The sequence below is a fragment of the Dermacentor variabilis genome, chromosome 10, assembly GCF_050947875.1.
Source record: "Dermacentor variabilis isolate Ectoservices chromosome 10, ASM5094787v1, whole genome shotgun sequence".
NCBI classification, from domain to species: Eukaryota; Metazoa; Arthropoda; class Arachnida; order Ixodida; family Ixodidae; genus Dermacentor; species Dermacentor variabilis.
In genome coordinates this window covers 3,252,785-3,268,959 of record NC_134577.1, presented here as the reverse complement: position 1 = coordinate 3,268,959, position 16,175 = coordinate 3,252,785, and the positions used below count along the sequence as shown (strand labels likewise).

At 47.5% G+C, this 16,175-nt stretch overlaps 1 protein-coding gene across 6 annotated transcripts in view; it reads left to right on the top strand.

The window, feature by feature from the left end:
• Positions 1–16,175, top strand: part of g (adaptor-related protein complex 3, delta 1 subunit-like garnet) — a 285,419-nt gene that overhangs the window by 184,031 nt on the left and 85,213 nt on the right. For all 6 annotated transcript variants that reach the window (XM_075671312.1, XM_075671311.1, XM_075671310.1 and 3 more), the window contains exon 24: positions 12,265–12,376. In XM_075671312.1, the coding sequence (XP_075527427.1) occupies positions 12,265–12,376 (112 nt within the window). The remainder of the gene's footprint in view (positions 1–12,264; positions 12,377–16,175) is intronic.

The window sequence follows — 16,175 nt, the reverse complement described above, 5'->3', positions numbered from 1 at the left end:
AAATCGAGGAGCACTTGGCAACATATGTAATGCATCAATGCTCTACATCATCATCATCATCATCATCATCATCATGTTTTATGTCCACTGCAGGGCGAAGGCCTCTTCCTGCAATCTCCAATTACCCCTGTCCTGCACCAACCGATTCCAACTACCACCCGCGAATTTCCTTATTTCATTGCTCCACCTCGTCTTTTGTCATCCTCAATTGCGTTTTCCTTGTCTTGGTACCCATTCTGTAACCCCAATGGTCCAACGCATATCTAACCTGCGCATTACATGGCCTGCCCAGCGCCATTTTTTTTCTCTTGTTGTCAATTAGAATATCATCTAGGCCCTTTTGTTCTCTGATTGAAAACGCTCTCTTTCTGTCTCTTAATGTTATACGTAGCAATCTTCATTCCATCGTTCTTTGCACGGTCCTTAACTTGTTCTCAAGCTTCTTTGTCAGTCTCCAAGTGTCTGCCCCATATGTCAGCTCTGGTAAAATGCACTGATTGTACACCTTCCTTTTCATTGATAATGGTAAGCTTCCAGTCAGGAGCTGGCAATGTCTGCCGTATGCGATCCAACCCATTTTATTCTTCTGTGAATTTCCTTCTCATGATCAGGGTTCCCTGTGAATAATTGACCTAGGTAAACCTACTCCTTCACACACTCTAGAGGCCGACTGGCGATCCTTAACTCTTCGCCCTTTGCCCGGCTATTTATCATTATCTTTGTCTTCTGCATATTAATCTTCAACCCTTCTCTTAAACTCTCCCTGTTAAGGTCATCAATCATTCGTTGTAACTCGTCTGCATTGTTGCTGAATAGAAAAATGTGATCAGCAAACCGAAGGTTGCCGAGATATTCACCATTAAATCTTGCTCCTAAGCCTTCCCAGTTTAACAGCTTGAATACTTCTTCCAAGCATGCAGTGAATAGCATTGGAGAGATTGTGTCTCCCTGTCTGACCCCTTTCTTTATAGGTATCTTCCTGCTTTTCTTGTGTAGAATTAAGGTAGTTGTAGAACCTCTGTAGATATTTTCCAAGGTGGTGGTCCCGGGTTCGAGTCCCGGACCAGGACGAATTTTTCTTCGACTATGAGGCTTTTCTTTCGAGGAACCCGTGTGGGTTTCCTTTGTAGCAATTGCTACGAACGGGTGGATGTCTCATTTTCCCTTTATTCATTGCTTCTCTCCACCTTGTGGATTTCCGCAGAACTACTACGTCAAACTCTTGCCTTTGCTTCGTGTGGTCGACAAATTCGATTTCACCCTGCCATCTGCTAGCCGCCTGGTTAGCTCAGATGGTAGAGCGGCTGCCCCGGAAAGGCGGTGGTCCCGGGTTCGAGTCCCGGACCAGGACGAATTTTTCTTTAACTATGAGCCTTTCTTTCGAGGAACCCGTATGGGTTTCCTTTGTAGCAATTGCTACGAACGGGTGGATGTCTCATTTTCCCTTTATTCATTGCTTCTCTCCACCTTGCGGGTTTCCGCAGAACTACTACGTCAAATACTTGACACACTTTGAAACAGGGAGGTGCAAACCAGCATGGATCTTGCCTGGGTCCGGTTGCACTCCGTTCACGTCAACGAGATGTCCAAGGACGGTAATCTGGCGACGGCCGAATTGGCACTTCGATGCGTTGAGTTGCAGACCGGCTTGCAGAAAAACGTCCAGGACTGCTGAGAGGCGCTCGAGGTGCGTAGCGAACGTTGGGGAGAATACTATAACGTCGTCCAAGTAGCACAGGCACGTGGACCACTTAAAACCATGAAGAAGGTAGTCCACCGTGCGTTCACGAGTGGCAGGAGCATTACACAGACCGAACGGCATCACTTTGGATTGATCAAGACCGTCAGGAGTTACAAGAGCAGTCTTCTCGTGGTCGAGATCGGACACGGCAATCTGCCAGTGGCCGGAGAGAAGGTCAATAGAGGAGAAATAGCGAGCACCGTGGAGGCAGTCAAGGGCGTCATCAATGCAAGGTAGGGCATGCACGTCCTTTTTGGTAACCCTGTTAAGGGGCCAATAATCCACGCAAAAACGCCATGAGCCATGCTGTAGTTTAGGCCAAAGGACGATCGTTAAAGTAAAAAAGTATCGTGGTAGGAAAGCAGAACGCGGTAGAGCTCACGAGCGTGCTCGGACGGCATGTCAGGTGAAATTATTTTTTGTAAGTCGGCAATGGTACAAGTTGCCAACTGCGATGGTAGAGGAGGATCGGCTGAATTGTTGTCTACTGCAATAGATGCTACTAAGTGATCCTCGAATGAGCAAAGGTAGTGCCAGAGACATTCCGTGTGGCAGCGCTTGTGTCGTCAAGCCAAAATTGACCACTAGCAAGCAGACGCAATTTGCCGTAATAGATAAAACTGTATGAGGTACTGTGATCCCGTGTGTAAGGACGACGTCTTGCATAGAAGCCGCGATGTAGTGACCATCAGGGACTGGTGGGGATGACACAAAGTCAGCGTAAGTCAGTGCCGAAGGTGGCAAGCGACAAAGTCTACGGAACTGAGGCGACTGGGGATCCAGAACAGGCAGGTCAAGGTGGAGAGTACTGGTGGAACAATCGATGAGAGCAGAATGTGCAGAGAGGAAGTCTAAGCCGAGGATGATGTCGTGGGGACAGTGGGCGATGACTGTGAATAGCACGATGGTGCGATCGGCGAAGGAGACGCGGGTGGCACATATACCAATTACAGGGGCTGTTCCGCCATCGGCGACATGGACAACAGGCGTCATGGCGGGCGTGATTATTTTTCTCTGTCGGTTACGAAGGTCAGTGCTCATTACTGACAAATGCGCCCCAGTGTCCGTGAGAGCAGATACAGAAACACCGTCGACTTGCACATCGAGAAGATTCAGATCAGTGGGCAACATCAGTAGAGGATTTGGCGGCATAGCGAGCAACGCAGCCTCACCTCGAGGCGCTGCATTGTCTAGCTTTCCGGCTGGGAGCGCCGTCCGAAGGGAGTTGGTGAATAGGAGCAACGGGGCTGGGTAGAGTGAGATTGTCGTCATTGGGGTGAAGGCAAACGATAATAGGGGCGGTTCAGCGCAGGAGAATCGGTGGCGGCATTATCTGAGCGGGCAGCATAGAGACGAGAAAGGCCACCTGAAGGGCGAGAGTAGGCAGTATATGTAGACTGGTTCGGGGAACTCCAGCGACTGCGACAGTGCCGAGAAATGTGCCCAATTCGATGGCAGTAAAAACAAATTGGCTTGTCGTCCGCAGTGCGCTGTTCAGAAGGGTTGCGGAACGTGGTGGGTAAGAAGGTGCGGGATGGGGCGGAATCGAAGAAGCCGGATGGGTATCAGGGCGATGGGCCGAGCAGATGGTGTGAATACCCATGTTGGCGAACTCCTGGCGGACAACTGTCTGGATCAGGGAAACTGTGACTGCAGGTGCATTGGAGGGGCTGGCGTCGAAGGCAGCCGGATAGGCGGCCTCGATCTTGCGCCGGAGGATTCTGGTAACATCGCCATGTTGTTGGGATGAGGTGCGTTGGCACAGGAAGATGTTGCTGGGGTGTTGGGCAGACGGCCAAACTGCTGGTCGATACGTCGGCTTTTAGCGAGTTCCAGGCGGCAGCACTGTTTTATAACTGCATCCACCGTCGCCACGTTGTTAAAAACGAGCAAGTTGAAGGCCTCATCGGCAATGCCTTTGAGGATGTGGGAGACCTTGTCGGACTCAGTCATGTGTGCGTCAACTTTGCGGCACAGAGCTTAGACGTCCTGAATGTATGTGACGTAGGGCTCTGTTGACGTCTGCACACGGCCGGAAAGCGCCTTCTGCGCGGCAAGTTGGTGACCATAGGGCTTGCCGAACAAGTCTCGGAGCTTTTGCTTAAGCGAATCCCAACTAGTGAGCTCATCTTCCTGCATACGAAACCAAACTCGAGGTGTGCCACCGAGGTAAAAGACTACGTTGGCGAGCATGATAGTAGGATCCCACCGATTATTGCGGCTGACGTGTTCGTAAAAGCTGATCCAGTCCTTGACGTGTTCCCCATCTTTGCCCGAGAATACGCCAGGATCACGGGGAGTGGGGAGAGGGATGTAGGTTGTCAAAGTGGCAGCAGGTGTCAAAGCCGGCGGTGTCGAGTTGTCGTTGCTGGGAGCCATGAAGGAAGGCTCGACGTACCGTACACTGCGAAGCTCCATGACGAGGTACAGGGAACGTCCACCTCCACCAGATATGATACGTAGGAAGACGCCGACGAAAAGCTATATACAAATATATTTACCAGGCAATACGCCGCACTTGGCCAAGAGGCAATAGTCCACGCTAGCCTCTAATCGTCGTCGTCGTCTTCACCCTGCTTGTCTCTTTGTCATCGCAAATACTATTCCATAGCAATATCATCCTGCTTATCTTTTAGTACATACATCTTGGTTTGTTCTATGCCAAGTTTCTTTCTCACTGATTTCAGGCTGCATCCATTTTTTACGGCTTCTTCTGTCTTTCTCACATTATAGTTTCGAATATCCCTTATTTTCGCCTTGTTGATCAGTTTTGACAGTTCCACGAATTCTATCCTATCGCTTTAGTTGGACACTTTCATTCTTTATTTCGTTATTAGTTCCTTTGTTACTTGGGAGAGCTTGCCCACTGGTTTCCTTGGTGCCTTGCCTCCCACTTCAATTGGTGCCTCTGCAGCCAGCCTAGTTGCATTTTCATTCATTACCTCTACGTCATCTTCATCTCTGTTCTAAGGCTGCATATTTGCAAGTGCCAGCCTGAGTTTGTCTGCTTTTCCCTTACTGCCTCTAGGTTGACCTGTTTCTTCTTGACCAATTTTACTCTTTCTCTGTTTAAATTGAGGTGAATCCTAGCCCTCACTAATCTATGATCACTGCACTTTACCCTACCTATCACTTCTACATCCTGCACTATGCTGGGATAAGCAGAAAATATGAAGTCAATTTCATTTCTTGTTTCACCATTAGGGCTTTTCCAGGTCCACTGTCTGTTGCTGCGCTTCTTGAAAAAGTTGTTTATTATTCGAAGCTTATTCCTTTCTGCGAATTCTACCAGCATCTCTCCTCTAGCCTTCCTAGAATTGACGCCGTAGTTGCCAATTGCTTGTTCATCAGCCTGCTTTTTCCCCACTTTTGCATTGAAGTCGCCAATTACTACAGTATATTGCATTTGCACTTTTCTCATCGCTAATTCAACATCTTCATAAAACTGGTCTACTTCCTCATCATCGTTACTAGATGTTGGAGCATAGGCTTGTACTGCCTTTAATCTATACCTTTTATTAAGTTTGATTACGACTATAGCTACCCTCTCATTAATGCTGTAGAATTCGTCAATGTTGCCCACTATGTCCTTACGGATTATGAATCCTACCCTGTATTGCTTCTTATCTATGAGACCTCTATAGCAGAGGACATGTCTGTTGTTCAGCAATGTATAAGCCTCACCAGTTCTTCTAATCTCACTAAGGCCGATGACATGACAAACAATGTCTGATAATTCCGTAAAGAGTCCTGCTAAGCTAGCCTCACTCGTGAGGGTTCAGGTGTTAAAAGTTGCAAGGGTCAGTTTCCATTGGCGGCCTGTCCGGATCCAGAGATTCTTAGCACCTTCTGCTGCGTTACAGGTCTGACCACAGCCTTGGTCAGGTGCTCCGCAGTTGCTGGGGGCTGAGGGCCATTGGGTAATTGAGTGAGCCATTTGGGAGGGAGTGGCCGAATACTGCACCAGTGAGGCCAATTCCAGATCTGGTGAGGGAGTGTCTTGTTGAAGCTTTGTGGGCCTTCCTAATTTGGTTGTACCTGGATTACTATAGCCCCACTCGCTCTCGGCATCTTTTGCCGGTGACAGGCGTCACTCCAAGCCTGCAGAAGCTCTTTATCGGGGGTTGTCAAACTGGGTTCCGCAAGCAGTCAGTATGAATTTGACTATCTTGTCTCTCTCAATTCACGAAGCCATCGTGGGCCACCTTGGCACTTTAGTATTCTTTGAGCAGCAACAGACCCATGTGGCAGTGGCGTGAAAAGCTTATCATGCTGTTTGTAGGCCTACATTGGTTGTACAGAGTGCTTTTAATTCGTGATAATGAGTGCACTTTGTAACATGTGAGCGGGGATCAACTCGGAAGTTCGGCAAGCTTGAAGCCACTTGTCTGACTGGTCGACTCTTGTTGCTGACGAATGACGATATTGACCATCTGAGCAGCATATTGTAACAGACATGCGGGGTGCATTTACACATTATTGGTGGCTCAAGCGTGGCAGTATTGGCACGGCACAGTTTTGGTACAGGCTGGTCTGCTATATATACGGCTGGCATGTATGGGTGGCACAGCCGAGTCAAGCAAATGTTTGCCTTTAGCTGTGTCTGTGAAGACAATTTAAACATTTTCTTAAATAAATCAATAAAGAAAGAAAGAAAAATATATCAGGCGTTCACACTATATCGTGCTGCTTGTGCATTCAAGACTCTCTAGCATTTAGGCAATAAAGGATTTGGAGAATTGAATGAGTAGCAGAAAGACAGTGCTGCTCCCACAGTTTGCAACTTGCAAAAATAATGTTTGAGAAATAGTCACCGAACTAATAAGAGTGCAGAAATTTTTATTATAAGCTCGAAAACCAAGTAGGCTTTTTCTGAAACAGCACTGAAGAATCATTTTTGACAGGAAAGCAAGCTGGAAAGGTGCTCTTTCAAATGAGGCCAAGATGGCTTGGCTCTGATAAGTGGTTTTGGAATGGCCAACTGCACAAAATGTGTCATTTTCAGTGCTTTCATGGCTGAAACTGAGCATTTAAAAGCGTAAAGTTATTTTTCCTTAACAACATGTAATTTAGAGTTAGTTTATTGCTAGCAGGTGTGCCATGATATGTAGATAAAATATTAACGAAATAACACATATTTTTGTGATTTCTTTTGTTGCCAACACTTACAACCCCTTATAAAGTGAAAAGAGCCAAGCTCTCCAAACTCTTTTCACTTGTTATGAAGCTTAAGGACTCTGCAAGTTGAGACTGTACACAAAATTACATTGTGAATAGTATGGGCTCAGAGACACAAGAGCTTAGGTAGAACTGCTGTCAAAATTAAGCCAGGGGTTGAGCTTTCCAAGGTTTGAGTGCAACTTGAGCATTCACTGACTGCTGGCATGCAAGGCTCATCTGTCTCTTTCTCTCACTCTTTCTTTCCCTTCTGTGGTATCTGTCACTTCGAGGGTCAGTCAGCGATCATGAGGAAGGCTGCTCGTAGTTGTTGTAGTGGGTGGCAGAGTGACAGAGACGATCCAAGAGCATGTACCGCACTGTTTTATTTCAGTGACAGCGAACTATATATATAGGCTGCTTGCCTATGACGTAACATAAAAAGAATGAATCATGTTTGGCCTGGTGGCACAGCACTTCATATCACTTCTCTGTTTCCTTTAAAACTGCAGTCTTTGCACGGGTCTTCGTTGTCAGGTAGACCTCCGTAAGACCGGCGGGCTTGGGGGACAGAGAGCCTGTTCGGCTGGGAGGGACGTTGGAGGTGTTGTTGAAGGAACAGGTGCAGCGCCAGTTGGTTCTGGAGTGGCCCGGTTGCACCGGCCTTCTGGCGTTGACGTGGGCCGATTCTTGTTGTCCGGGCTGGGTTGTAGCGAGTCGGGAGCCTCCGCTTTTGGGGTCACGGGTGACACAGGCACGCGACGGAAAATTTGGTCGAAGTGACGTCTGGCTAGACCATCTGGAGTGTCGACCGTTACAAGGCGTGAACCTTCTATGCTCTTGATGATGCCTGGACGCCAACGCTTCCCTTGGCCAAAATTGCGCACCCACACCTGGTCGCCGGACTGGAATCTGGGAGGCTGCGAGTAACTTCGAGGTAGAGAAGGGACGCAAGTATCCAAGCGTGAACGAATTTGGTAGTTCAGCAGCATCTCTGATGGAGACTTGCCGCACGGTAGTGGGGTACGTCGATAGCCTAGGAGCACTCGCGCTAGTTTTGTTTCGAAATCGTTCACCATCGAGTGCTTAGGGAGGCCATACTTTATTGTGCGGACCGCACGTTCTGCCAGACCATTAGATTTTGGGTGGTACGGCGCACTACATAGATGGGTTATGTTGTTGACCGTCATGAACTAGAAAAACTGCTGACTTGCAAACTGAGGCCCGTTATTTGATACAACTGTTTGCGGCAAGCCAAAACGCACAAACAATTCTCGAAGCCGTGCGATTGTGACTTCTGTGGTCGCCGACTTGACGGGAAGTGCCTCAATCCATTTAGTATGCGAGTCGACGACTATCAACAGCATGCGTCCCTCTATCGGTCCGGCATAATCAATGTGAAGCCTTGACCATTTGGTTCCCGTTTCTGGCCAACAGATAGGAACCTGTCGATGAGGCATTGGCTGAGCTTGTACACATGAGATGCACGAACGTGCAAGGCTTTCGATCTCACCATCCAACCCAGGCCACCAGAACAGTGTCCGAGCCAGTCTTTTCATTGCAGATGCACCCTGGTGTGACCAATGTAGCTCAGCGAGCATGGAGACTCGCGCTTTGCGGGGCACGACGATGCGATGACCCCAGTAGAGCAGGCCTTCTACGCTTGACAGCTCCAGTCTTCTGCAAAAATAAGGTTGAAGGTGATTGTGACACGGTGACAAGCGTTTAGACCACCCATTCAGTACAAAGTGCTGCACAACGCTAAGGTTTTCATCTCCGTTCGTCAGCGCCCATATGGCATCCGCTGGTACGAACGAGCTGTCAAGGGTCTCCGAAGACAACACGTATTCTGGTAAGGTGCCCGATCAACAAACGTCTGTTATCGGCACGGGCAAGCGGCTGAGTGCATCCGCGTTGGCGTTTTCCTTGCCGGCCTTGTACTCTATGCGGCAGCTATATTGGCTTAGAAACAGAGCCCATCTCTGAATACGTGCCGAAACCATTGGGGGCACAGGTCGATCTTCTCGTAGAAGTCCCACCAGTGGTTGGTGGTCCGTGACCAATACAAACTCACGGCCCAGCAGGTAGTCTCGAAACTTTGTTACTCCGACTACCAGTGCGAGCGCTTCCTTCTCGAGCTTAGAATAATTCTTCTCGGCGTGTGTTAACGTGCGTGAACGGAAGGCAATGGGCTTATCCAATTTTCCAATTCGGTGCGAGATTACGGCACCTAAACCCGAAGGTGACGCATTGCATTCCAAGCGCACTGGTTGGTTGGGATTGAAATACGTCAGAACAGGCGAACTCAGAAGTGTTTGTTTAGCCTTGAGATATGAATTTTCCTGCGCCGTTCCCCAGTGCCATTTATGCTCTTTTTCAAGCAGAAGATACAACGGGGCCAGCATCGTTGACGTGTGGCAAGAACCGGTGATAATAAGTCAACAGACCCAAAAACGAGCGCACTTCGCTCACATTTGTAGGCCGTGGCGAGTCGCGTATTGCTGCTAGGTTCTTCTCAAGCGGATGCAAGCCGTCTTTGTCAATGCGATGGCCCAGGTAGACGATTGAGTCTTTGCCATAAATGCATTTTTCGGCCTTCAGCTTGATACCATTTTCTTGAAGCCTGCGCAAAACGTCCCGAAGCACTGAGCCATTATCGTCTTGACGTTCCGCTATCAATACATCGTCCAAATACACCTGCACGGCTGGAAGACCGGCCAGGACCGTTTCCATGCGCCGCTGAAAAATCGCGGGAGCGGAGGCAACTCCAAATGGAAGACGTTTAAAGCAGGACAACCCCTTGTGAGTGTTTATCACGGCCAACTTCCTCGCCTCCTCATCCAAAGGTAGTTGGTTATGTGCATCCTTAAGAGCCAGTGTTGTGAAAAATGATCCCCACGTAGCGACGCGAAAATGTCTTCAATGTTTGGTAAAGGGTACTGCTCAGTTATGCACGCAGCATTGATTGTAGTTTTGAAATCGCCGCAGATGCGAAGGGACCCGTCTTTCTTCAGTACTGGTACGATTGGCGCCGCCCACTCAGAATGTGCTATGGGCAATAATATGCCTTGCTCTACTAAACGGTCCAGCTCCGTTTCCACTTTTTCACGAAGAGCATAAGGAATTGACCGCGCCTTGTGGAACTTCGGTTGGGCGCCTTCTCGAATGTGGAATTTCACAGGTGGCCCCTGAATGTTTCCACGTTCTGGCTCAAAAAGGGCAGAAAACTCGGTCCTGAGGCTGTCGGGATCTGCTGACGTCGATTGAACCGTAGCGAGAAACCCGGACAGCAAGAGTGAGAACGCTTGGATTAAGTCCCTTCCGCAAAGGCTGGGACCCGAGCAGCCTGTAACTATCAGTGTGGCAGGTACAGTCTTCCCCGCAAAATGGGCTTCAAGGTGCAGTTCACCGACAGTGGGTAGCTTGCCCAAGTAACAGCTGAGCGTGTGTTTGCATTTCAATAAGCGTGGCCAACTCAGACAGTGCTTTAGATACACCTCCTGCGGAATGATAGAAAACGGTGATCCCGTGTCAATGATCATGCTCAAGAGCACGCCACCCCAGAGAATAACTCTGCGGAACGCCTGGAGCAAACATTTCTTTTCCCGTGATTTCTGCAATGTGAAGACTGATGAAATATCGCCTTCCTCCGTTTTGGATACAGCGCTCTCATAATGAACTGCGTTAGCGACGCCATCGCGCCTACAACCAGCCCGGAGCCCCGAGTGGGAGCGCCATTTTCTTGCGAAATGACCAGTCTTCCGACAGCGATAACACTGCTCCTTTTTGTGCGGACAGTCACTTGCTTCGTGATCATAGTTTCCGCAGTGTGCACACTCAGTATGGCTTTGCTTATCTTTGGTGAAGGTCTGATATCAGCGCGATTTACTCGCTTCAGTGCACACCGCTGCCTCATTATGAGATCTAGTCATGGCGCTTACTTCCAGTGCAGCTGTCTCTGCCGCTATGGCAATCGTTTCAGCTTGGGCAAGTGTGAGCTCAATTTTTTCAAGCAGCGTCTGCTGCTTTGACAATTGACAATTATCATCAATTAGTGACAATTATCCGCAAGCTTGCGTAGCTCAACAACATAGTCCCGGACAGATTCGCTTGCAGCCTGATCCCTTGTTAAGAACTTGTAACTTGCGGCAACCTCATTAGTCTTCGGCGCATAGTGGTTATTTAGGATGGTAAGTGCGTCCTTGTAACTCAGGCCATTTACATTCTGGGGGGCGCAGTGTCCAGCAAGAACACCTACCGTCTTCATTGACAGTGTCGAAACCAAGAGCGCCCTTTTCTTATCATCTGTCTTAATATCATTTGCTTCAAAAAATGCCTCCAGTCGAGTCAAGTAAATATCCCACTTATCTTGATTTTCGTCGAAAGTTGGGGTACCGAGGTTCGTAGCCAGGGCCATGACTGCCGATGCTCCGTAGACCCGATTACTTTCAGTACCCAGCAGGACTCCCAGCGCTACCGAGACGCCACTGTTCGTGGCGGGGGCTCCACAGGGTGGTCACCCTCATCGCCACTGTTGTAGCGGGTGGCAGAGTGACGGAGGCGATCCAAGAGCACGTACCACACTGTTTATTTCAGTGACAGTGAACTATATATTGTGGGGTTCTCCTCCGTACTCTTGGGACAAAGGAACGACAACACGGTAGTGCCAACAGTCACAAGGGCATTTATTGCACCTTTCATAGATCAATGCCTGCTAGCCGAGTTGCTATCCACAAAACATGCCGATGGGCGCGCGACAAATCTAGAAGTCCGACTCACCGCGGCCGGATAGCGAGCGAATATGTTAGCCCCATGCTGGATCCCAACGCCTGGTCGTTCGTGCGTACTGTCACGCGAACCGTAGCGCGTTCGAAGGCAGCCACGCGAGGCGGTCTCGCAGAAGCATGGGTCGGCGCGCGGGACGTCCACGCTGTTCCCCGACCCGCCGGGAAAGAGCCAGCCTGATCTCCCCTGCACCCCCAAGTAACCCTGCTGTGAGGCGGCGTTAGCAGCGCAACACTCGCGCCATCTCTCGCACTGCGCCCCAACCACATCGACCGCTGCGGGCATCACGCAGGCCACGCGGCGAAGCCGGATTACAGGAGATGGGGGAAAACAAGATATCTGGGGACGCGCGTGAGTCGCGCATCCGCACAATATATAGGCTGCTTGCCTATGACGTAACCTAAAAAGAACGAATCATGTTTGACACGTGTGGCACAGCACTTCATATCAGTAGTAGTGAACTGTTGAGTGTAAGCTCAAAGGTAATGGCAGGAATATAAGTTCTACCGTAGCAGTTATGCCAGTGTTGTGTGTTTAGATGAAAGTTACGCACTGATGGGAACGAACCTGTTCATGTGCAGACCTCTGCATGAGGAGGAGAGGCTGCCAGCCCAGGCACAGAACAACAGCTTGTCAGCGGGCAGTGCAAAGCTTGCAGCAGAACCAGAAGGGAAGCCATCCAGAAAACACAAGGTAGGTGAAGTTTTCATTGGGAGTGGCTGGTGCAAGGCCATTCACAATATTTGGCTAGTTCGTTTGTTGACTGTCACATTTACTTCTTTTAACCCCTTGCCATCATTTTGCACATAGTGTATATGTCTGGAACTGGTAGGAGCGCAGCTGTTCGTGCATCATAATGTTTCCCATTTCTCCCAAAGAGATTGCAAAAATTTGGAGTTGTCAGTCTACATCTTTTGTGCACTTTTTCTCTCCTTGGAGGGCAGATTGGCACCTCATTGCATTTTACTTGTTTGGGTACATCACTGTCTTGTGCTCAGAAAAGGGCCAATAATTAATCTGTAGTCCTTGGCCATGGCATCTGTTATAGTTCCCATTGTTTCTTTTTTCAAATTAGACCTCTTGAAATCAATCGATCAATCGTCACATTGTACAGACCGAAGAACCAAATTGTGGTGAAACTTTGAATCTAACTCTCTATTGGGCACGTTTGTGCTCAGAAAAATAAGCAGCATGCAAAGCAGAATGATAGGGGCACATCTTGTGCCAAGTAACAGATCGATATCAGTGCCAATTTGGTAAGAAACAGTCACCGTCAAAAGGCAATGCAATGTACTCATAATAATACCGTATTTACTTGCATAATTATCGCACCTCTGAATTTTGTTGTCAAAATTCGTTTTTTTTTTTTTTTTTTTCCCCGTGTAATGATCTCACCCTGAACTTGCCGCAGTGATATGTCGTGTGCCAAGTCTAGCTAATGATGATCGCGCTTACCATCTGTGGAATGCTACGCGAACGGCTCTTCAAGATATACCAAGCGGTCTGCACGCACCAAACATTCTTAAGCAGATGCCCCATTTCATTCCTTTCATCACTTTCCGCACTTCCATGAAAAAAAAAGTGACAACCAAACTTACCTTTATTATATGTAGGCTTTGTAATGGTTGTGGTCAACAACAACAACAAAAAAGGCGTCTTTCAATTCTTGTCTGCATTCGTGGGCACGCAACAAATCGCGAGCGGCAACTATAGTAGCCGCGTTTACACTGATACTTTAGAAGTGTACCCTATTCATATGCCGACGCTTGTAAGACAGCTAAGATATTCGCCCACCCATAGCGGAAGCTTGCCATATTAAGATAGTAGTGAAGACAAATTACGCAGTTACCACAGCGTGCCTGCCATGGGTTTCTGTCACTGACAGCCAAGCGCGCCCATCTCTGTTTCTGTCCGCTCAAAGTGGTAATGGCTATGTTATTGTTGCAAACTTGCGGATAGTAACAATATTATTCATTACTGATATTGAAGAAACTGTTTCAATGCGTGTAATGTACTCACGGGAAGAAAAAATGTTTTGTTGGGTGCGTTCGGCTTGCTCCGCCGGCCGCCATCTTTGTTTTGCTGTCCCCACTGTTACAATGGCAGCTGCCTATTTGTTGATTTGTTGTCATCCCGCAGCAAACGTGGGATGGAAAAAAAGAATGTTTTCTTTTCGCGGGAAATTTAACCAGCGTAATTATCGCACCCCTGAATTTGTGTCAATTTTTTTACAAAAAAGTGCGAACATTGTGTGAGTAAATACGGTATACCTTGCAGCCTGCGGCTATTGTATAACATTTGCGGGAAAATGTGGCTTTGCATCTGCACATCACTTTTGGTGCTGTAACGAGGTAAACGTGGTTTTGTATTTTATGTGCAGCATTGTTAATATGTGATATGCATACGTGCACTCAAACATAACAAAGACACAAGAGCACTCACAATGCCACTAGAGTAAAGCTTTGTTAATTAAGCACTTCATAATTTGGAAGATATGATCATTTGGGCTCGTCCTCTGGTCTCCCCAGGTGTATACATTATTTAATGGAATCAAACTCGTTAATTCAGATGTTTTTGGCTGCAGACTGGTTGCTGTATTTACACATTATAAGTCTACTCGAATGCAAGTCGACCCCCCTGATATCGTGTGTGACAGGGAAGAAAAAAAGAAGAGCATACCCGCGGGCGCATTCCATAACGAAAATTATGTCGTCCTAAATTATGTCGTTCATAAATTATCTTTGTCGTTCGTCCTTCCCGTGCTATGCTCCTAGTGTAATGATGTTCTCAATATGTTCTCAAGTTCTCAATACTTTTGGAATGTTTGAAATTGAACCCGATGAAATTACATCCATTATTCTCAGCTTTCCAGGCAATAAATCTGCTGGACTGGATGGAATTTACCCACGCATACTTAAGGAAAACACTGATATCTTGGTACCCATCTTAGGCAAACTTTTTAATCATTCATTAAAATGTGTAAAGTACCCCTCTGCACTAAAGATTGCCAAAGTTGTCCTGGTATACAAAGATAGAGGCCGATCCAACCCATCAAGCTACAGACCCATTTCTGTCCTAAGTGTTAATAATATTTACGAAAAGATTCTATCCAATAATATTTGCAAATTCTTAGAAAAATATAACTTACTCTGTCAACAGCAATATGGATTTCGAATACATCATTCAACGGCATCTGCAGTCCTAAGCCTGACTCAATTAATTAATACAGCATTACATGCAAACAAACTGGCCGCCGTTGTATTTGTCGATTTAAAGAAAGCGTTTGATACCGTGGATCATGCTATTATGCTCAACAAATTAAACCACTATGGATATCGCGGTGAAGTCTACAGCTTACTTTCCAGTTACATCGAAAACCGTCAACAAGCTGCAGTTATCAATAACATTATATCATGAATTCAATATTTACAGATCGGGGTTCCTCAAGGATCCGTTTAAGGGCCCATGTTATTTTCGTTATACTTGAATGATTTGCCGAAGGTCCTAAGTTGCTCTGATATTTTAATGTATGCCACGGCGGCCGCATTACAATGGGGGCAAAATAGGAAAAACAACCGTGTACTTAGATTTAGGTGCACGTTAAAGAATCCCAGGTGGTCCAAATTTCTGGAGTCCTCCTCTACGGCGTGCCTCATAATCAGAAGGTAGTTTTGGCACGTAAAACTCCATAATTTTTTTTTTATGTATGCAGATGCCACTGCGATAATAGTTACAGCCACGGAGCAAGAAACATTTAGGAGTGGAAACTCCGCTGTTTGCGGCGACCAGAAAAGGTCACAAGCCCGCGGAGCCGTTATCGTGCTGGCGGCCTGGAAAGAAATTGCCGTCGTTGAGAGCGCGCCGCGCGCCGGAGCCGCCTGCCCGAGCGCTGCATTTCTTTTTTTTTCGCTGCGGCTTCTACGACGCGCCGCATGGCGCCGCCACTGTATACGGCCCCGTCGGCGCATACAACAATTGTGACCTTATCTGGTCGCCCGCGCTCGCTCGCGCTGACGGGAGTTTCACCTCCTAAATGTCTTACTCCGTGGTTACAGCTGACAACCATGAGGATCTATCTAGAAGCAGACAAATGCTGAATTGAAAGAAATTTCAAGCTGGTTTTTCACGAACAAGTTAACGTTTAATTCAAGCAAATCCAAATATATAGTATTTAGCTCAGGAGCAAAAGTCATTGACAGCTACCAAATTAACATTTTCATTAACGACCACTCACTCAAACGAACGCACTCATTTAATTATCTTGATGTCATTCTAGATAAACATCTTCACTGGAAAAATCAGATTAGCGCTGTCTGTTCGAAGTTGGCTTCTAGCTGTTATGCCTTATTACAGGCCCGACATTGTTTTAACACACATACACTGCATACACTTTATTTTGCCCTTCTTAACAGTCATTTAACATACTGTGTAGAATCATGGGATTTGAGATGTAACACTTACCTTCATCCTATCCGGCGATGACAAACACGGG